At 44.4% G+C, this 23,046-nt stretch overlaps 1 protein-coding gene across 11 annotated transcripts in view; it reads right to left on the bottom strand.

The window, feature by feature from the left end:
- The window catches only part of HIVEP3 (HIVEP zinc finger 3), a 298,262-nt gene that overhangs the window by 13,507 nt on the left and 261,709 nt on the right, over nt 1-23,046 (bottom strand). For all 11 annotated transcript variants that reach the window (XM_084497409.1, XM_084497413.1, XM_084497414.1 and 8 more), the window contains 2 exons: nt 12,430-12,605; nt 3,541-3,639 (listed from right to left, as the gene is read on the bottom strand). In XM_084497409.1, coding sequence (XP_084353535.1) covers nt 3,541-3,639; nt 12,430-12,605 — 275 coding nt within the window. The remainder of the gene's footprint in view (nt 1-3,540; nt 3,640-12,429; nt 12,606-23,046) is intronic.

Raw genomic sequence — 23,046 nt, 5'->3', positions numbered from 1 at the left:
GTAACGTAAATAGGGCTCCTGATCTGCAGCTTTTCAAAAGTGACACTCAATTAATTGATTCATTAGTTCTAATTGACTATAATGGACAGGTTCAAAATAATGCTTGTTTTTTCAGAGTCACATAACCAACATTTCAGGAGCCACTTTCCTCTTTCCCTATCTACCTTTAACCTGCAGAAGCATCACCTGTAGGTGGTATAACAGCAGGGACTGATTTTTGGAGGCTGTGATCTAGTCAATTATTTAAGTCTGTTCCTGGACTGAAGGAGTCTTCCAGCAATCCCACATGGAGCAGCCTTTCTCTGCTGCTGCCATGCCAGCACTTCTCCCTTGGGGCAGCAACTGCAAAATCCCTGACCAGGTTCTTTCAGCCGTGCCCTCCTGTGGAATGGTCCCAGCCAAGTACAGCATGTCTATACCTGGCCAAAAGGTTGCTCTGAAGAGCTAGAAAAAAGCCAGGAGGTCCAATACATTTAAAAGGAAAAGAACAATCCCTTGTGGCAGAGAGGCACCTCAGCATTGGAGTATTTGCACTCTTGGTCCATCCGTCTTCGCCTCCGCTGTGGAGCTCAGTGCATTTTGCAACTTGCAAAAGATTTCCTAACATAACAACTTGAGCACACCACTGGGTACACAGAAAAGGCTCGTTGAAATGAGAAGGTTTTAAGAGATTAACTCAGAAGCAAAGTAGATGTGTGTGTCCCTGTGAAAACAGGCACAGCTGTCTAGTAACAGCAGTGGAAGTGTGGCAGGGCTCTTTATTTCTCCCATGTCCTTGTCCCCTGTGTGCCCAGGTGACTACACCTGGCCTGAGCCTGAGCCCAGGCCTGACAGGGCTTGGTGCTGCTGCACCGCAAGGTCATGGAGGGTTGGGCTGGCTAACCTCCTCAGGTGGCTCCTCCAGCCCCACCACTAGCAAGCTGAGCCATGGTCTGCTCAGGCCAAGAACCGTCACATCTGCCTTCAGACCACGTCTGTTCCAGGATGGTGGCAGGAGCTCCACAGCCAGCTGGCACCGATCACCTCCAGCACAGGATGGCCACATCCAACCTCCCGCTCAGGAGTGGTCCTGGGCCCATGATAAATCCTAAACTGTGCTCAATAGTTTTTTGGAAGTGTGGTAGATGGCCTGGACCAGACATGACCAGGGGACCGCTCCTGCAGTTTAAGTCAGGACAGCGGCATGCCAATGCCTGCAGATGTCCCCACGAGTGTTTAACTAGCCAGTGTGGCTATACCCTGAGGACACAGCACACAGGCAAACTCCATTCCCATTATGGGCTTGTATGGAAACTCACTTAATGATTTTCAATTACCTATAAAGCAGGAAGCATGTGACAGTGCCCATGGCCCGGGAACCAGCCCCTATCCCAATAAAGCCTCTGATGGACTTGACCTCAGCAGGGGACCAGGGTGATAAGCGCTGTTTGTTGTTCCTGCCGAATTAACATTCCCTGGCTCACAGCACCGTCTCCAGAACTTGCTCAGCTGATGTTCACTTTATAAAAATAACCGTGGCGCCATGTGTTTTATGAAGCTCGCGTTAACCCATTGTCAACAAACCCTTGCGGGCTGCGGCAGAATGAATCCCAGGGACCGGGGAATCGAAATGGTTTGGGGTGAGACAGGGGAGTGAAATAGGAAATGGGAAAGAACAATGCTAAATGCAGCCATAAGAGCTGCTTTCTTACTGGGATTTCTGGGGCAGCAGCCAGGAATGGTCAACGGTGTCATGCCTAGCCTGCAACACAATGCAAACAGAAAACACCAGCCTGCTCTGCAGCACTAAATGCTTCCAGGAGTAAACACAATGACAGAGATGGACCTGTGCCCCCAGCACCTCTCCACCTACTATCTCTGGTATGCGCTGTGCTTCCTATAAACACAAACACCCTGCCGAATGCAAATGCAGGTAAGATAAATTTCATGAGGACCTGAGGTCCACTACCTCTAAGGCTTCTTCTCAGTCATCCCGCATTGCGGCTCCAACCCCAAATACCCGGGGTCTTGCTAAAGGAAACAGAATAACAATCATAAAAACATCTAACTGGTCCCTGGAGACTCATAACCTAACCCTTCCCAGCTGTCAGACCACAGCCTCCCAACAATTTGGGTAAAATATCTTTTCCTAGCTCAGACAGCTAAGTATACAAGAGACTTCCACATGCTCCTTTGGAGATCTTCCTCACCCTTCGCTCAACATTTCTGATGGAGACAGGCGGCCAAAATTCTCATGGTCACCACAGTCCTGCCTGATGCTGCCCAACCTCCCCAGGAGTAGGTCTGCTTTTTGGGATGACTTCAGGGAAATTCAGCTGCAGATACTACTATAAATCAGGGCAGAAATTAATAAATGAGAGTCATGTGTACTTCTCATAGCACAGACAGACTCCTGAATTTACAGACCCTTGGACAGACTTTGTGTTTGCTCATAAGCAGATGAAAGAAATGAGCAGGTGAGTCAGGGCAAATGTATCTTCTTGTAAAGCACTCAGAATAATGCCATTAAATGTTAAAGCACCATGTTATTTTGGTTTTGATGGCTCTTTCCCTGCTGAGAAACATTCCAGGTCACTACAGACCTGAGTGGTTCACCTTCATCCTACAGACAGAACAGACCTGGGAGAGTGAGGGATGAAGAAAGCAGCTGCCCCCGTCCTGCTTTGCTGAGGCTCCCAGCAGTGGGGCAGGGTGCAGGCTGGATCTTTCTGCTCATGTCTGCACCAGTCCCTCCAGACATAGCCCATGGTTGCTCCAGTAATTTAGAGTCTTCCTAGGTTGACATTTGTAATTCAGAGTCTTCCATGATCAGCCTAGACATTCAGGGCAGGTCCCTAGAACATGATTTTCATGGAAATGTCCTTCCCTGGTGCTCCTTCCATGTCACAGGAGTGCATCTCCTTTGCAAGAACATCAGGGCAGCAGCGTGAGCATCTGCTAATGCTCAGCACTTCAGCTGCAGACCCTTACCATGGGTGCCAGGAGTGACTTTTTGTCCGTCACCCACATGACTGTGCTTGCAGCAGCAAAGAGGGCGAGGTTACAGCCTCATGCAAGGCTTCTTGTGGGTCTCACTTTGCTGCTTTGGGACTCCCTCTACAACCACGAGACACACAGGCTCTGCTGGAGCATAGCCATAAGGCTCCTGCACTGAAATTCTCTCTAGACATAGCCCAAATACCAAAGAGCACCTTCTCACGCCACAGATCCCTTATTTATTATTATGTATATAGCCCACATGCGGAGCACAAACGCAGGATGCTCCCTATCTGTCTGCTTACTCTTCTGTTTGCAGCCAGCCAAAATATTTCAGACAAACAGGCACAAAGCCCCAGCAGGAAGGCACGGGCTCATACATAGACCATCCCATCGATGAAGTCCCCCAGGATGGTTCTGCAACTCACCCAGTGCAAGGAGAAATTCACTCTTGGGTGCTGGAAGGAGCCTTGGGTGATCAAAACCACCCCACGTCTTTTGCTTGAATACATACTGACTTTTTTTCAGAAGCAATAGCAAGTTTATAAAGTTGAAGAATTTTACCTTCTTCGGCTTCCAGATCCACCAGTGAAGATACCAACACGCCCATCTCCTGACATTTTTTGCTGTGGGCTTTTGACTTCATATGTTTAGTCAGATTCCCTGAAAGGAAGCAGAAAACATATTTTGGTCAATATGGCTTATTATTATTATTTTATTTTGCAAGCTTAGCAGTAGAAAATTAATAATTTGGTTCTGAACCGGATGAAGGAGGCCTCTGACTCTCCCCAGATCACTATCCATTGCAGATACCCCATGGTGCAAGGCTACATCTTCCCTTCGTTCCTTTGCTGCTGCACTGGGGTGGAGAAATGGAGGTTCAGGCAGGGTACAAGACTGTTGTGCAACCTGAAAATCCATCTTGGATATGCACTGGGGCTCATGCAGGGAAAAAAATCCTGGATCGCCTTCAGCTGTGATGGTGCAGCCGGGAGAGATGGTAGGAAAGAGAAAGATGCTTCCCAGTTCAACACAGTCTGGCAACACCTCCCACCTCATCCCAGCACATGAGGCCACCTGCCTCCAGGTATGAGTACTCCAGATGCCAGCAGTGGGGGGAAAAAAAGAAAAAGGAAAAAAAAAATAATGAAGTGGGCCTTGGCTGCCTCTTCCTGAACAGCTGGGTACAACTGTAGATAAAAGTATTTAGAGGAGCTGGCTGGGAAATGTAATTTCCACCCTGAGCAGCACTTTGTTGGGCTGGGGACCGGGCACCCCGGGAGGCTGGTGGGCAGCTGGGGCAGCCCTGGGAACTGGCAAGGGACTGGGCAGCCCAGTCTGCATCCCACCTGGCTTCACTGGTGCCTTTGAGAGACTTGGGACACTCTTGAAGAACCAGCATTTCTTTCACTGGAAAACGCTCATGTTTTAACCCACACTAGTACTTACTCAGGACTGTGTGCACATGAAGCTGCCTGGAGTGGAGCAATGCAGATGTGCACCTACACCCGCCCCCACCCCCAGCAGCACGGCTCCAATGAGCTGGCCATGCAATGAAGCACCAGGGAGAAGGAGGAGCCACAGGTACCCCTGGAGTACTGCACACCAGGTTTTAGCATCATGATAAAGCCTGCAGAAAGCTAATGAGGCTTCCTCAGGCTAGGGTGGGAAGAGCAGCCCCTGCAAGGTGGGGTCTGGGACGCAGGGATGTTCACTGCTGCTCTGAGACCCTGCAGTGGGATAACCTGTGGGTACAACAGCCTCACAGGGCCTGGCTGGCTCTCATCCCACTAATTCTAACTCCCACGTTGCAGGCCAGTTAATTAGACAGTTATTAACCCTACTTATCCATGAGGGAAACAGTGGGAAAAGGGGAAACTTTGTTGAGGGGAAAACACAGACAGGTGGAAAAGAGAGAAAAAATAGAGGTTTGGAGAAATAAAGGAAAAATGTCCTGTTTTTCCTTTCCCTTTCTTGTGCCTCTTCATGGGCTGAGCTGATGATGAGAAGAAATCCAGGCCCTGGCTGAAGCTCACTCAAGGGCTGCTTGGTTTCCCAGAACAGCCCAGGAGCTAGCGGAGGGCTCCAAATTCACTGCAGCAATGCCATGTGGCACCAGCCCTCCTGTTAGCTAAATCGTGTTGAACACGAGGCTTGTTTTGTTCTCAAAAAAAAAAAAAAAAAAGGAAAATAAAAAAAAACTATATAATAGACTTTTCACATTTTATTATAGCCCTCAGCTGAGGACTGAGGTCCCTCAGCTGTCTCCTGCAATCCAGAGTCCCCGGATCCCTGAGCTGGGTGGAAGCAGAGAGAGCTTCTATCACCCCCTTCTGCTGCTGGTCTGGTGAGTATAAATAAATAGGCAATTATTCACCAGAGTAGAGAATTACCCGTGATGCCCTCACAGCTCAGAAAAGTGCCATAACCATCTAGCTACCAAATCCATCTCTCTTTAGTCCATGAATTATTTATTTAGCCCATTTTGTACAAAATGGAATAGCTCCAACAGGAAAGACCAAGAAAGAGAGACAAAAGCTGACTATATATCCCTGGCACCCATCTAGGATGTGGATACGAGTTTTCTCTCCAAAGGATATTTAATAATTTAGATCCAGCATAACAGCTCCAGTAAGAGAGATTTATTATTTTTTAACTTCATGCCAACATACCCTTAGCTCTGTGGTTAGGACACTCAGGTATGAGGATGAGGCCACCTTGGCTCAGGTCCTTGCTCCAAATCAGACCTCTCTTTCTCCAACTTGGACCAGAAGTTTTGTTGTAGACCCAGAGAAACCCAGTTGGACAAAAGCATGTTCTCATGGACACCTCTGGTTCCAGTGAATCACCATTTTTTGTAAATGAAAAGCTGTTATGCCAGAAAGCATCCAATGAGTTCAGATTTTGACTTCATGGAAGTGGAATTTAATTTTGGACCTAACTACCAAAAAGGCAAACTGACTCAGTCTTCTGAAATCAAACCCTACTGCTGCCGTCTGCCCATCACAATGCTCCACAAGTAAGCTGCCAAAAATGACCCATTTTTGTTCAGTTACCACAGAAAAATCCCTAACTGGATTTCCTCTGCTGATGGTACCCACAGCAAATAAACTCAAGCAAACGCTAGATGTGAGCTGCAGGAACCATTTAAACTCTGCTCTGTGGCACCCCAAGAATCCCGCTGTGATCCCCATGTTGGGAAGCATGGGAGGAGAGGTCCACCAAGCATCTTGGTGCTACCATGTCCCCCAAAGGAGCTCATAAATCCACTGTGCTTTTCACCTGGCTTTGGCTTACCCAGGACGGCATAGCATGAATTATTGGGGGCTGGTGAATGCAACGTTTTAAGTAAAACTGTGACAAGGGAAGGACTCCAGTCCTCAGAGGCACAAAGAAGCCACTCCAGCTGTCCGAAGGCTGGTGATACACACAGGTCCCTGACGCTGCCCTAGCATCAGTGCTGTCCACAGCAAACACTCCTCTCTTGCTGCAGTGGGATCTTTGCAGACACGGGGGCCCCAGCCAGCTGCTTTAGCAGCCTGAAGCTCTCATCCCATCACTTCCTTTCACCTCTGCCTTTGATTCAGTTCCACTCCAAGCAAAGGTTCGGGTTGACAAGCTCTGCCAGAAGCTATCAGTGTCGCTTCCTTTTTTATTTTCTTGCATTCGAGGTAACTGCTCCTGTGCAAGGGAAGGCCGTAGCTTCTCCTCTTCCTTCCCCATCCATGCTACCTGCACAGACATGAGCTGGCAGGCATCATGCAGACAATGCTAAAAATCCTTGTGCAAATGAATTTATGACAAATACCAAAGACCAATTCATAGCAAGTGTTGATGTCTTTCCTCTTCTACTTTTTTTTTTTTTTCTATTCTGCTTCCCATCCATTTTCATCCTTGGTGGGTTAAACGAGGCAATACCCACATGCCGATGAATGAGGTGAGGCTGCAACAGTATCTGTGAGATCCCTCTGGTACAGGGTATATCCACACAGAGCATCCTGCACGCACACAAAGTCAGACAAAATTGGGAATAACACTAGCTTTTCTGGGAATGGAGGCTCAAGGGGCCAGATTCTCATCAGAGCTAAGTTTGCATCATTTCAAGGAAGATAAAAGTCAACTGAGAAGTTGAATTATCATCTTGGGAGCAACTTGGAGGAGGATAATATTTATCTTATCAGGGTTCTTTTTACAGTTTGTGTTTTAAGACCCCTTAATTAATGCAGGCAGGATTAAATGCTGAAGTCCTTCAGCAAATTTCCAGTAAAATCAAAATTATTTTACCTAACTGGTAAGGAATCCTATAAGGATGGACTCACAGCTACTTGTTTCCTTGCTGAGTTCTGGTTCCTAACCTAAATAATAATAATAACAATAATATATAACAACAACATTGCTTCCTTGGAAACAGTAAAAATCATATTTGAAGGAGCAATAGCAGCAGGTGGGAAGGCAGAATTAAATAGAACAGTCACACTGAATCCTAGGCAGGTAAGCGGTCCTTCCCAAGGTTCAGTAAGAAGTTCCCAGATTGAAAAATCAACAGATTATATCTAAACTGTTGGAAATGGTGACCCCCCCCTCACTCCACCCTCTGCTGCTCTGGAACAGCACACGCAGCGCCAGCACAGAGATGGGTTCTCTCTTACGCCTGCTTATAACTGTGTATTGCTGGCTGCTTGAACTCTGCTGCGAGGTCTTATTCTGGACTTAAAGCAGCTTAAATTCTTGTGTTGTTTTGAGAAAGCTGAAACTCCCATGTTCCAAAAGCAGTTTAAGCGGGACTAGAAGTGATTTGCCATTTAAATTCAAAGAGGCAAATTAAATTTTCAGAACATTCACTATAATATTTTAAATGTGGTGGAGTTAAAATGAAAAGTAGGGGATAAAAACATTAAGATTCCTGGAAAAATTATCTTGCCTATATTGGGCATACACTATACTTTCTATTTGTCCTATGAAATGTGAATAATTTAGCAACAACAATAAAATCCAAAAAAAAACAACTGCAGGATCTCAACATCCAAGGCGACATTGTGATACAAATATTCTTTACTTTCCAGGACTTTAGCTTTTCTCATATCCTTCTTTTCAGGTAGCATGCAAGGAGAGCAACAGCTACTCTATCACCAGCAGACTCCTATTTTGCTGTGAGATGCATTCACACATGGAGAATAAGCAATAGGTCAATACTCTTCGTCCCAGATAAACCCTTGAATTAGGTGTTACGTGTGACTTAAATAATGCACAGGCCTTGATTTAGGTCTCTGCCTGGAGATAATGTCCCCTATTGAGACTCCTGAAGAAGGAAAGCTTTAATTTAGATAATTTATTGGGCAAAATAATTCATTTTTTCAAAATTTTGTTATTATCTTTTATATGTATTGACTTACTGATTAAAGGAGAGAGTTTGAACATCTAGCCCGCCTGTCTGCATTGATACAGGCTATAAAATACAACCATCTTCTGGATCAAGCCCATCAGCTTGTGTTAGCTGAAAACTAATCTTCCACAAAGGTACCCAGGCTGGATTTGCAGATTTCAAAATAGAGAGAATTAGCACATTTCCCATTGAGGCTTGTGCTAAGGCTTAATAGCTGCATTAAAAAACAAAAAACAAAAAACAAAAAAACCTAGTATTTCACTTGAATTTGCCAGTCTCTGACTTTCAGCCCTCTTTTTTTTTTTTTTTTTTTTTTCCTCATTTCCATAGTAAGTTAAAGAGCCCTTTTGCTCACTGTGTTTCTCCTCCTGTCTGGACCACATGTCTCACGCCACATTGCGTAAGGCAGCAAATTCCTGCAGCTAATCCTCCCTCATCCCCTCCTCGGAGCTGGGTGGCATCCCTAGGAGCAGAGGGGACTCCCAGCACAGGATACTTGCACCCTTTCCCTCTCCCTAGCTGGTCAAGAAGGGTCCCAGCACGCACAGGGTGCAGGGACATTTTTGCAATCTATATATCAATCTGCTCTGCTCTAACAGCAGTTAATTCTTGCAGAGCTTTCCGCCAGTTGGACCTGCTCTGTAGTTTCCAGAGGAGGCTTAGCAGAGCGCTGAGTCTGCTAGAGCAGTAATAATAATAAACTGTGCAGCCATAACCTTGCCTTTAAGGGCTGAGGGGGTAACGCATTTAATATATTAACATGTTCAATAACCTCAGTGCCTGCCATGTGCTGATTTAAGGAACTGCAAACTAATTTATTAAAGGAAGACTATGGCTGAGGACATGGAGAAGTCTGGTGTCTGGAAACTGTGAGTGGACTAGACTATCAAATGGATATCTTCAGCCAACAGGCACCGATGTCCTTCACACAAGCACCTCTTAAATTAATATGAAGCTCCCTGTCCCTCTGACCTCTGAGCAAGGCAGCAGCATGGACACAGCGTGCTGCTCTGTGTGGTTTTTCCAGAAATTTTAAGAAATCTCAAGCAATCCAGACGTGATGTGAGTCTGAATGAGAGTAGAAAATAGCTCTTTGGGAGGATAATGCCTGCAGGGAGGGATTCAAGGGCCAGCACTGTCCCCATCCCTGGGTCACCCAGGGGAGGAGCACAAAAAAGGGTCTGGAGGCAAGGCACAAGGAGGGATGGATCTTAGCTCCTGAGTCCCCCGTGGGAAGCAGGTCAAGGAAAAAGCTCTCCCTGACCTTCCTGAGGGGGAAAACTGTTAGACTGCAACTTTTCCATTTCCTTCCTGGTAAGAAAACAATGAAAAAGCTGAACTTCTTTAAAAACCTCTTTCAGGCTGTAGTAACAAACCTTCGGGGAGTGTGCTGCTACAGTGGAGGTAGAGAACACAGTAAAAAGCACGTTTATATCTGGTCCAGAAATGTAAAATCAAATAAATCTTTACCAACAAAATTTCCAAAGCTGCTATTTCCATCAACTAAGTGATCACACACAAATAAATAAATAAATAAAATCATCTCATAGATTGGCTTCAATGTAATAACGAAAAAAAAAAACGCACAAAATGCCTATAAATAGCATAATTAGTGAAAAGGGGAAAATACTTAAATCTCTTTCTTTTGCAAAAGTTTCCCCTGCTTTTGGAACACAGATACAGAGGGGAGAGGGGTAACCAGATAAAGATCCTCATTAAAAATAATAAGAAAAAAACATTAAACTGCTTCCAGCCTACTTGAGAGTTTACAGCATTAGATCATGCTGGAGAGATCTACCACAGCCAAAATGAAGACAACTCCATAGATATCCCCCTCGAGTTTATGCTGAAGGCTAAAATTAACCTTGGAAAGCTGATTTCTAAAAGAGCTTCAGCTCAGCTAATACTTTCGCAAGTGCAGTCCAGTAGCAAGAGCTCCAGCTTCTCCATTCTGCAGTTAACTGTGGTTGCAAAACAGCTCACCAGGAAGGGGGACCCGAATGAATCAGGGCCCAAACAAACTTCTCCCAGACGTCTGCAAAATAAGCTGTGAAACCTCTAGTTCTGCAAACCTCCTGGACCTCCACTTCGGACTCCATCACTGACTGCAACTGTGCTGCAGCTGGGCTTTAACTGACAATGTTATCAGCACACAAGGCTGATTTTTTTTCTTGCTTTTCAGCAACAGTTTCAAAGGTGCTTCCATCAGCAAAGCAAACAGATTTTATCCACGTGCTGCAAAGTTATGTGGGGTATAAGCATGCCTGCAGGACACAGCCAGGGCTCTGACTGTGATCCCCCTTTCCCCCCCTCCAGCAGAGAGCCTTTTTCATGCAATTCCAAGTTACCATCATGCAACTATTTGTCTTAAAATTGCTAATCCAGGGAAGTCCAGGGAAGTTCTGCCCCCTCATGCATCCATATGCAAACAGTTTTGCATTAAAATCCCAGAGTGATTTTTTTTTTTTTTTTTTTTTTTGGAAGGAAGCATTTCCATGCTACCTTCCTCACAAGTTTCCTGCAAAGCTGAAGAAGGGAAGTCCTTTGGAGGCAAGCATCTATTTGCAGCGTGCAATCAGCACAGTCGGTGCTGACAGTTTGTGTGCTTCAAGGGAGCAGAGATGGAGAGCAAAGCAGCCGGAGAGATGGTGAGAAGGATGGTTTGATCTCAGCATCCTGAACAAAAGGCTAAGAGAAGCATGATGGAGAGCAAAGTGAGGTGACGGAAGAGGCTGAATGGATTCACCTCTAAAAGGAAAACCTCGGAACAAACAGAAGCAAGAGGGAAAGAGAAAGTAATGGATCAGGTCCAGCTCCAGGCCGGGAGGGAGAAGAAGAACTGTCACTTGGATCTGCTGCATGTGTCTGATGAGAATTTGACCTCAAATACAGTATCACTTCCCCATGCTCCCAAACGCTTGCTGATTACCAACACACTGTTACCCAGAAATGACCCGCCAGCTTAACCAACAAGCTGTCAGCTCTGGGTGCTGCCCACCCTGATTCATCCAGCCTCAGGGGCACTTTTCTAGCACCGAGGTGCAGATGCAGGCGTGCTATGGTCCACGTAGCACCTCATGCTTCCTCCCACGTCCATGCTGTGCCTCTTTCTTGGGTAAGAGTGGTTTTGGGGGAATGACAGTATTCTTGAGAAATTAACTCTCCCAGCTATGTTATTTTCTGAGATTTGCAATGATGGAGCTATAGATGATGGACTTTTTATATGTATGTCAAACTATAATTAAGACACCAAACTCAGCATCTTTGTCGTGAGACCTGATGCAGCCAAAGATGGAGAGGAGAACTGTGAAACCCACAGTGCCAGACTCATGAGAAATCAAAGGACCTGGGCACTTCTGGCACTCTTGACAACTTTATCCACAGTATATATATATATTTATATTTTTGGCCTTTTTTTTCCATCTTCTTGATAGAGTCTACTCACACAAGTTCACTTTTGGGTTGAAGCAATGATAGAGGGTGCTTGTGAAGAACAGCTGGCAGTGGTGAGATTGTGGATCATTAATGACTAGATGTCCTGAGATGGAGGCCTTTAGAGAAAAAGTCTACTGATATGAAATAGAAAATGTTGAAGCTACATGCAACTGCGAAGGATGAAAATGTGCAGCGCAAATACTGATCTTGAGAGCATGAGCATAAAAAGCCACCCAAAGACTGTCTGCAGGTGTTTGGTCAGGGATGTTTGCCTGCACCCAGGAGATCTCTGCTTTCATTCTGGGGTGGTTTTGCTCACAAACCCCTACCAGTGAAGCTTTATTTCAGGATTTTTCCCTTTAAGAAACACCAAGAGGATGGAGCAGACACGTTGCAGGCTGGCAGGGGCAGCCAGTGCTCTGTGCCATGGCTCAGTAGGACGCACATCAGCTTATGGCAGGGCTGCTCCTCTTCGGAAAATTTCAGCCCATTTAAGACTCCCTTGTCCCCCTCCCTCTGGCTCTGGGGGTTTTCCAGACCCTGGGAAGGCCTTCCCTTCCCCTTTGCAAGCGCCCCCAGGAAGGCCTGTAAGTCAATATACTGAGCAGAGGAGCTAGGAGCTGACTGTCTCTTACCTTTGGTTTTAAAAGCAAAGTTACAGTACTTGCAGACATATGGCCTGACGTCTGTGTGCGTGCGAATGTGTTTCTTCAGCATGCTGGGTTTCTTGCAGCGAATTCCACACTCCTCACAAACATACTTCCCTCTTCCACGGCCTCGCACATACACATACTCTTCGTTTGATTTGTACCTATGAGCAACAGGTGTCATGATAAAAAAAAAAAAAAAAAAAAAAAAAAAGAAGATTCCCACCTCAAAAGTAGACACAATTTTCCTGGATTCATTCAGCATGTTATTGACACCACCAGTCTCATTTAGCATTTACTATCTGTGGGTAATTAGGCTAAATTCAATATATCTTGAAAAGCTTTTGCCCAGAGGCCTTCTTCCTCTTCTATTTTATTTATTTATTTATTTTTAATGTCTTACATCTGCCTCTCTGTACAGACAAATAGCCCAAAGTCTGAGGTCAAGTCACAGGGTCACCCAAATGTCCTCATTTTCCCCATCCTCAAACACGAACTGAGACACTCATAACAGTCTGAGTAATATATGTCACAGTCCAGCCCGGTGGCCTGAATCATCTCGCAGCCTGTGCTGCGTTTTAAAATATGCACAGTCTGTCACTGTACTGTGTGAAGTACTGAGAAAATACATCCCAGATAAATCTCTTGTGACATGACCTTCCGCACCCACTGGGGCAACAGAAAAGCCATCTGAAAGGACCACGATGCTGCGCTGCGAGCTGGGGTCCCTGCGCAGACTCCTGCCAGAGCGAGAAACACCCAGAATGGACACAAAACAAGAAAACATCCTTTTTTAAAAATATTTTTCTAGCACTAAATGCAATGACCATAAACTCAAGGCTCTTTCATCTTTGGCACAATATCATAACAGGTTCACCCTAGAGAATAAGATCGGTCATCCTTCCTTCACATTATATATTCATTTGTTTTCTGTCCATGCATTAGCACATAGGGAAGGCTCTATGGTGCAGGTTTGAAAAATATTTTTAGGTGAGACAAATCATTTAGCCTCCTGCAGCTTAGCAAATGGAGTCTGTAATTTCCTGTACTTGCAGCAAAAGAAGAATAAGGTAACACAAAATCGCCCCCCTCAGATTTTTAAAGAGGCCAAATTGTTGAAGTGTGGTACTGCTTGTAACTTATTTTTCTATCCATTATGAAATCTGTCTGGTCTTCCAAAAGCTCTGAACATCCACACTTGAAAGTAAGGCTTTCTAGAGCATCTTAATAGTGAACCCGAAGACACACAGCATCATCAGTCACCCTCTAGTATCTGCCCAATAAATCCTATTCCAAACCAGAATGGGGAAAAACAGCAGCCAGTCTGAAGATAAACTGAATAGGAACAGCAGTACAAACTAAGAAGTGTAGCTTGAGTGCTTAAATATGTGAAGGTATAGTAAATGCTTTAAAAATAAAAAATGTACTTATAATGTAAAAAAATAATAATAATAAAACTGAGTAAACTATACATAAAGATCACGAATCTGGCCCTGAACTGAGATGACGATAGTGACACGGTCTGCACAGGACACATCCAAGAAAATCACATCCCAGTTACTCAAAGTGGGGATTTAAAAGCGGAGAAAACAAACTGCATGAACCCTTTCATCTCCTACCCATGCAGAAAGCACACGGTCTTGGCTCCATTTCATTTCATTCATTTAGGAAGCGTACAAGTAATTTAAATTCCATGTGGGTGTTCAGGGCACCTACTTCACGTGAAATTCACAATTTTCCTGGGTGCCACCTGGTAAACATAAGGTCTGGACTAAACCTTTTCTCTCCAGCCAGATCCTAGTCTCTCTGACTCAGACTCCCATCTGTAAAGAGGGGTCATGGCCACATCTCTGCTTCAGAGAGATGTGAACAGATGCTTACAAGATGATGAGTTGCTCACACATGAAGGTGATTAAGTTGCAGATTTTCTAAGCAGGTTCAGATACAAGCTAGAGAACAGGGGAAAAATGGGTGTATAGATAGCCCCATTCAAACCTGGAATGCTGGCTGCATCACCAGCATAACCAGGTCTTGGTGCCAACAGCTGCATGTGGGGGAACAGCTTGTGTTTCTGTCCTTTTGCGTCACAAGTTCTCCAGACCATAGCCAGGGTCATCTGGCAGCCCAGATACTCCCATGCACTCTATCTCCTGCAACTGATGCCACAGCAATGCCATCTACATACACACACACAAAATAAATAAATAAATAAATAAATAAATAAATAAAAATAAAAATGACAAGGCTGTCATTATTTGGCCAGAGGGGACTGAGCTGGTGTGTGAAGAGCACACACTGACTGCCAGCCTCCATCCCAGGATGTCCAATGACCTCCATTTAACCTTACAGATACCAGTTCCAGGGTACCCATAATTAATGGTTAGACTGGCCAGTGTCCCTTCTTTGGTCAGTCCTATTAAATCAAATAGGAAAGCAACAAAAGGAACTCAGGAATCCTGATCCCCCTTCTCCTGTTCCAATTCATATTTCAGGCTTCCTTCTGCCCCTCCTTTCTTTCTGTCGTTATGCTGGTAATCACCTTGCCATTTAAAAAATGAAATTGCTACTTTATCAGTCTTGTACTTGCACTACCCTTAATTACACTCTCACATGGAAACCTCTAAGTAAGTCCTTTGTGTCCCACGGTCCCTCTGTCGGCCTCATTAAAGCTATCAGGGCCGGCTTTTTCTGGATAAAAAGTGACACGTGATTTAATCTGAAATTAGGCATTGCAGTTTATCTGACACTCTGTGAGACTAAGCCATCCTTCAATACAGATATTTTTCTACATCTCACAAAGCATGCAGGGAGAGCAGGGAAACAGAAAAGGAGAGGTGACCTAAAGAAATATGAACCCAAACAAGGAGAATGCAAGGTAGGTGATATTGCCACAACACAGGAGAAGGCTGCTGCAAATGGCATCTGTCTACATGGAAGGCTGTAATATGTTTGTGGAGATAATTACCTCAATATGAAGTGGGTTTCTCTGTGAATCTAATATGCTCATATGATTTGCATCAGAAAGACAAATCAATGACAGCTCATTTCACGTGAAGATTTACCCTGGATGAGGAACCTTCCTGCTCTGTAGTGGTTGCTGTAACCAGATTCCTCTAATAGCCACAGTTGGAGTTTGTGTCAGCAAGTCTGCACCTCTCTTCCAGAGCATTGTGGAATTCATAATCCTGTAGTTAGCAACTTAAACCTCCTATGGTGTCATGGCTCCAATCTAATACTGAGATGATTTGAAACCCGGGAGGCTAACTGGCCATTACGAGCTCAGAGACTAATTTGGAAAATTGTTCTTTCAAACAGACACATAAAAGGATAAAAATTCTGTTATCTGATGCATTTTCTTAAGGTTTATTTGCTCTGTTCCACTAGCAAATGCACATTTGTTGAACGTCCTGCAACCACTACAAATACCTTTCAGAGCAAGAGGAGCTGGCAGAGCCCTGGCAGTATTTGCTGGCTGCCAGGAATAGTACCTGCTTCAGAGACCTGATGGCCACAGAGCAGGCTGCCGCTGTCAGGAGGCAGAATAACATGAACCTGGGGAAAGCTTTGTCTTAACTCTTTCCCTTTAACATTGTTGAAACCTAAAACCATGAAGCATTTACTCTTTTGCAGGTTTTAGGAGGTTTAATTTTTACTATTTGCTGTGGCAAATATCTGACTATCCTTTTCAGCCATATACACTTTTTTTTTTTTCCTTTCTCAGTGCTGTGAGCAACATCCAAAAATCTTCCTGTGGCTGAAAACCACACAATAAAAGCTTGGAAAGCAGAGGGGGAAGGAAGCTTTGGTGGTTCACAGGCAGGAATGGAGAGCAGGTTTCTGGGGGACTCAGTGCTGGCTATGAGACACAGCTGGGCTGCAGCACCCCTTCTCTCCTTCTTCCTACAGCTGCCAGGAAATTACCTTGTCCAGTGAGGTCTTTGCCAATGTGCCCTTGCAGGTCACAGCCTCAGCACAGCAGCTGCACTTACATTATTTGCCGGTTACACATAGGTACCCCAACTTTGCCAGTTTCCAAAATCTGTAAGCTCAGTGGAGCATTATGGTACAGAATGCCCCTGGTTAATTTTGCGGTGAGTGAACAAGTATTTCCTCAACTGGTTTTGAAATTTGTTAAATGTACTTGTTTGCTATGTGGATTTCTGGTACACAGTAACAGGAATCAGATATCTGATCCCTTTCCTGAGCTACTGCAATTAGTTCACAGTCAAGTGACCTGAGCAGCCCCGGTTGTTGCCTTTGGTGCAAGTCTTCTGGTTTTATTGATGGCACATTTTATCTGTCATCAGGCTGCACACTCATCTGGCTTGGCTAAATCTTTCGGAAGTCCCTGACAGTTCGTTATGGTATTAGCTAATCTAATTTATGTCCTACGCCACCTGAAAAATTTGACAGATTGCTGATAAATGCATAGCTATTATAATATCACTAATTACTAGTGAGTTTATTGCCTTTATCATAGCTCCCCACTAGACAATTAGAGCTCTTCTTCCCCAGTGGTGCTAGCAATACCCTCTTTGAAACTGCATGTGCAGCAGAAGTGCTTATCCTACCCTGTGTGCCCTAGAGAAACACAGGGTGGGAGACCCTACAAGACCGCAGTCTTTGCAAGCATCACCACACACACAGGTGCATCCTTAAGGCCAGACAGTTACTAGGAAATCTCCCTTAAAGCAAGCCAAGATACAGCAGAACAAACAGAAGTATTTCTTTACAAAATCCAGACTAGACAATGTCATTTCCAGGTTTCTAAAAGCATCATATAAACCTTCTAGTATCCTGATTTACCAGACAGGAACATTGCACCAAGACAAACAAAGGAACTTCTGAAGAGCGATACAGCAGGTCAGCGAGAGAGCTGGGTATGGATGTGGGAGGCCCTGGCACAGAAATCCCTCTTCCCTTTCTGAAGCAACAGAGCTTTGGCAAGCAGCACTCCCCAATCCCCAGCAAACCCGATGAAGACAAGTGAGAGCTGAATGAGACCCCAGCACCCAGGCTTACACAAAAAGCATGGCATGAAGGTGTAATTGCAAAGATCATCTTGCTCTTGAATTACGTATCCACAGCTCAGACAAGGTCCAACACCAGAAGAGTTACACTAAGTTAAACTACCCAAGGTGAGCACCTCACAGGCAGCAAACCTTCAGGGTCCCTTCTGCTCCGCGAAACCCTGGGACGGGGATTATCTCTTTTCACATATACACCACAGTGCCTGAAGCAACGGGATGCTCATTTTTAGTGGAATCTAATTCAGATAACAAATCAGCAGCAATTCAAAGACAAATAGCTGGCTTGGACCCATGGGAATCCCACAGGGGCTTAAGGGTATTAAATCTTCTCTTAATCTGCATCATTCACTCTGATGGAGCTGAGGGCTTTAGAGACAGCAGAGCTGGCCCATGACCACAGCACCATGTGCTGCTGGCATGGGAAAGGTGGCTGGGACAGCCAGGTGCTCCCAGACTGCTCCTGTCCCCAAAGATCATGATGTCTCCAGTGCACAGGGCTCTTTGCACATGCAGAGGAGGTGGACGGATAGGCCCTATCAAGAGGTCTCCATCTTTGAGCTCGGAGTGGGCAGAGGATTAAAAGATGCCAAATGCAGCTCCCTCTCAGGAGTGCTGCTCGCATCAGTTTCCTTGCACACCTCAGGTCAGCAACTGCATGACAGAGGGGCAAAACCAAGAGACACCACGACAGGCTCGCAGGCTGCAAACACTCCGTGTCGGAGTTGAAAACCTGCAGCTTTGCTTATGTCTCTTCCAAAAAAGCAGAGACTAGAAACACATGGAAAAAGCAACACATCTCACCCCTGAGTTTCCATGTCCCCAAGTTTGTTCATATGTATGGAGGAAAGATGTAAAGTATAAACAACCACATGCTCCTTTGAGAAATGGTGTCATCTGATGGCTTCTAGAGTTTGTGTTTATACCCTTCAAATAAAGATGTGAGTAATGTGATTCGTTTATGAAGAGCAAGGAATTGCAAGAAACAGTATGGACTGGCAGGTAAAGCAACGGACCAGGAAGGAGGAGACAGGAACAACGTGAGATGCCTTTGGATGCAGATCAGGGAAGCTGGACTAGTTAAGAGTCATCTGCATCACCAGCTACTGCAAGCCTAAAATGGGAAGCACCGCTGGTGCTCAGCTAGGCATTTGCCATATTTTGGGATGAACTTCCATTCCATCCCAGCAGACATGGGGTAAATTCACAATGTTACTGGGTATTGACACCAAAGAAGGAAAACTTACAGATTTACCCACAGTATCTACCAACCATCTACTTTAACTAAACAAATGCAATTAAAAGTGTTCCTCAGGTGCAATTCATCTCTTTGCAGAGGAAGTACACAGCAGCTTAAGCAAACCAAAGCCAGGATTTACTGTTTTCCCTCCTTGGACTGCTTTCAGTTTGGACTATCAATTGCAGAACTGTCCCAAGAAACTCTGCAAGTCACTTTGGTGGGCTTACAAGACCATGAGACCATCTGTGTGGAAAGGGATGTGGTGTAAATAAAGGTTGTGGCCTTCTGCCATGATGGTCACTGCAGGATGCCTCCAACCACCTTGTAAGGCACTGAGAAAACCTCCCTTTAGACTCTGCATCCTCCAGGCAGGAGGTGTGAAGAGCAGGGGACACCCAGAGAAGGCAAAAAGCTGAATCAGTCTGGGCTAAAGCCAGTGATCTCACATCTGCTCTGAGGCAACATGCCCAGCTGTCACTTGCCCCTGGCTGGTGCCATCCTGTCCATCCTCGCCAGCCCTGCCACACTGCAAGGCCATCAGTAGGGTCTGGGGAAACTGATGAAAAGTGCAGGACATGGCGGGGGACAGCAGCAAGGCAACATTCCTCACTTTTTGCAAGTGGTGCAGTACATTAAAACTACCTTGACAAGCCCCCCCCCCCAAAAAAAGGAACTTTTGTTCCAAGCTGCTTTTCAGGCCCCAGGCTCTGTAAAATATCTTATGACCAAGCAATGAATATTGATAGACAAAAATAGGACATTAATTCATTTTTGGAGATTTAATTTCACTACAAAAAGTGTGAATGTCTTCATGGACACCCATTTGTGATCTCCTTTGCTGTGTTATCAGTTCCAGGCTTGCTGAAATTTTGTATTTATATCCCATCCATGACGGGGGGAACTACATTCAGAACTGCACACCAACTGTGCGTCACTTATCGGGAAACATTTTTATGAAATAGTCATAAAGCACTGAAGAATACATTATTAGGAGATTGAATCCCCATTTGTGTACATCAGGGGGTGTACTAGTCATGGAAATTATTTTGTTGTTTCTGAAATCTACCAACATTGACTAATCTTACTTAGATAACTGATCAGGTGTAGCTATATGACCACCAAATATTATTATTTGGATATCAAGTCACATCAAAAGAAGGCCATACTTTTTCAGAGCAGCCCTTTGAAGTATTTTGCACTTAGCATCTTTAGTCCCACCAAAGTGCAGTGCCTTCAAAGGGGAAGGTGTTGCTTATGGCCATCTAACCTGCTTAGGAAAAAAGACGTGACCATCAGGTTTCTGGCATGTAAACCCTCTGTGTTTTATGCCATGAGGTCAGCCGCTGACTGAAGGACTGGGACACAATTCGCATGGTTGTGGCACACATGAAGCACAGGGAGAGGATCTGCTCACAGGGAAACCAGCACTCTTTGGCAGTGCTGGTGTCCCTCAGAGCCAAATGCCCATCTAGCTTCCCAGCAATGCTGATCACCATGACTGCAAAGTACACATTGATTCAACAAGAAACTCTAACGACAACTTCAGAAATAAATGTATGCCATTTGCTTCTTCTCTGCACAAATTTGAACATAGATAGGTTGAACAGGAATTTTATGGCACTGCAAATAATAATAAAAAAATAATAATCACACAGGACAGCTCAAGCTAAAGTTACCCTGTCTGTTTTTTGGAACTTCCCTGGTGGGTCCTCACAGCTCAGATTTTACCTAAGGCAATTTTCCACATTTCTTTTCTTTGAATGGGAAACAATAAAGTGGGTGTATCCTCACACTGTACTCCTTGTGATCACAGTTCTGTCAGCACGACCTCGGTGGCACTGGGGCTGTGTGGGACATGTCAGCTGCTTCAGAAATGATGCTAGCACCATGGGTGGTCGAGGCACTGTCCGAAAGCAGATCAATGATTCTCCAGCTTGCCTACAAAAATTAACACTGGCAGAGAACATATATCATGGAAAAAAGCCACAGGAGTTGCTTCCTATAGCTCTGCACTGTGACGAGGCAACCAGACCACCAGGATGTGGGGAGGTCAGTGTAGAAACACGAAGTCAAAAGAAATCTCTCTTAATCTGACCACATCTGGAACACTACGTCCAGGTTTTTGTGTTTCAGAATTTGAATGACACCAGCAAGCCAGAAAAAAAAAAGGAAAGAAGCAATTTCTCTGCTGAAGGGGATGGATGCAAGGATGAATTGGGAGAAAGCCATACAAAAACTGAATGGTTCAAACATCATACCAAAACAGAGACGATTAAAGGTCCAGGGACAGGCTAGTCATCTGGGAAGATGTGCAGAATGGGCATGATGGGAAGATATTTCTTTAGTATTGATGGTTATCCTAGGAACTACAAATTAAAAGTAAGGAATAGAAAATTAAGGCTAAACATTAAAAAGTATGGGCAGTGTCCTCAAGTAGGTTTACCCTGCACAAAAGTGTGGCATAGATTTAAGCTGTATAACACCTCCTGTGTATTCAGGCTTTAAAGTACCTTTCACTTCTCTCTGTAAATTCACTGGAAGAGCTGACACAAATTTTGACACCTCTGTAACACACACAGCGGTCTCCAAGATTAGACAAACAGCCAGAGTGAAAGCAATACAGAAACTATGCATAAACAACCCAAATCCACAAAAGAAGCTTTTACGAGCGTAAAAACACCGGGCAGAGAACGACTGTTAAATGCATTTTTCCATCAGCGAAAGCAATTCCTTTTGCCAGTAGAGCCTATTTTGATGGAAGAAGGGACAAGAGGATTTGTGATGGTGTCAGCTGGTCTGCACCAGGGGAAAGCTCCACCATCAGCTGTATTATCTGACCTTCCCTAACCTGGAGAGCAGGCACTCAAGCAGGGTGGTATGTCCTGCACAAACCACAGGACCTCCTTCAATTAAATTAATCCAACACAAAGAAAGCACAACACCAGCAAACATTGTATATGGATGTAAACTGCAGAAACAGTGCAGATTGCTATTACTCCTCTGAATGTTATGCTTGAGTGAAAGCTTGATTTAATTTTGGGTTGTGGCATCAGACCTTTTCTAGTCTATTAGAAGTAAAATTACAGTTTTACTCATTATGGCTCTCTCTGCTGTTATACAACTTCACCCTCTCTACGCTCTAATCACTTAATTGTCATTCTAAGCTGCTCTAAAAACACATCTATTTCAGAAAAAAAAAATCAATGTAAATAATACTACACTTTTATATAAGGTGACAACCCAGCCTTTGATTACTAAAATGCATTTAGAGATGAAAGCAGACCAAAAAAATGAAAGTGCATTTACTGCAAGGTGAAAACATTTCACTGCACGGTGTGTGCATCATCATTGCAAAGGTGGTCAGCTTTAGCCACCGAAGCATAAAGAAATGTGGAATTACAATGATTTTGTGCACAGGCTAATCAATTCCTTCTGGGCTTCCTTTCCATTAAGCCCAATTGCAAGAGCAGAGAGGTAATGCAAAAACTTCCATACGCTCTCACATTTTGTGTAATGACTGGGCCATGTGTCCATATCCTCAGAAGATGCCACACAAAAGTCAGTTATTGCAGAGTGCATGGCATCTGAACACCTCATCCCACCACCACTATGACATAAATGGAAGAAGAGAGAAAGAGAGAAAGAGAAAGAGAAAGAGAAAGAGAGAGAGAGAGAGAGAGAGAGAGAGAGAGAGAAAGAAAGGAAGGAAGGAAGGAAGGAAGGAAGGAAGGAAGGAAGGAAGGAAGGAAGGAAGGAAGGAAGGAAGGAAGGAAGGAAGGAAGGAAGGAAGGAAGGAAGGAAGGAAGGAAGAAAGAAAGAAAGAAAGAAAGAAAGAAAGAAAGAAAGAAAGAAAGAAAGAAAGAAAGAAAGAAAGAAAGAAAGAAAGAAAGAAAAAGAAAGAAAGAAAGAAAAAGAAAGAAAGAAAGAAAAAGAAAGAAGGAAGGATTAGCTGCTGAGGTGCTGGGTAATGACAAGGACATGAGGCAGCATCAAAACACACATCTGCGTTCCACTTCTACATGTCCATTCTGGAAGATTTCCTTAAACAAATCTTGTTTCTTAATTAAGAATTTTTTCTTAATTTGTTGTTAGGACAAAGTAATGCTGCACAATAGCAAGACTGGACTTTTTTTCCCCAGCACCAGCAAGACAGGGTGGGTCACAATGCGAGAGACTGCAGGGGTAAGCACACACACTGTTCCTGGGGCACTCCTCCAACACCATCTTTCCCTTTTGAAGATCAAATACAAATAGAATAAAATAAGAAATTATGAAGAAAAAAATAAAAATAAAAATAAAAATAAAAATAAAAATAAAAATAAAAATAAAAATAAAAAT

This window comes from Aythya ferina (assembly GCF_964211825.1).
Source record: "Aythya ferina genome assembly, chromosome: 24".
Taxonomy (NCBI): domain Eukaryota; kingdom Metazoa; phylum Chordata; class Aves; order Anseriformes; family Anatidae; genus Aythya; species Aythya ferina.
This window is presented reverse-complemented; position numbering and strand designations above follow the sequence as displayed.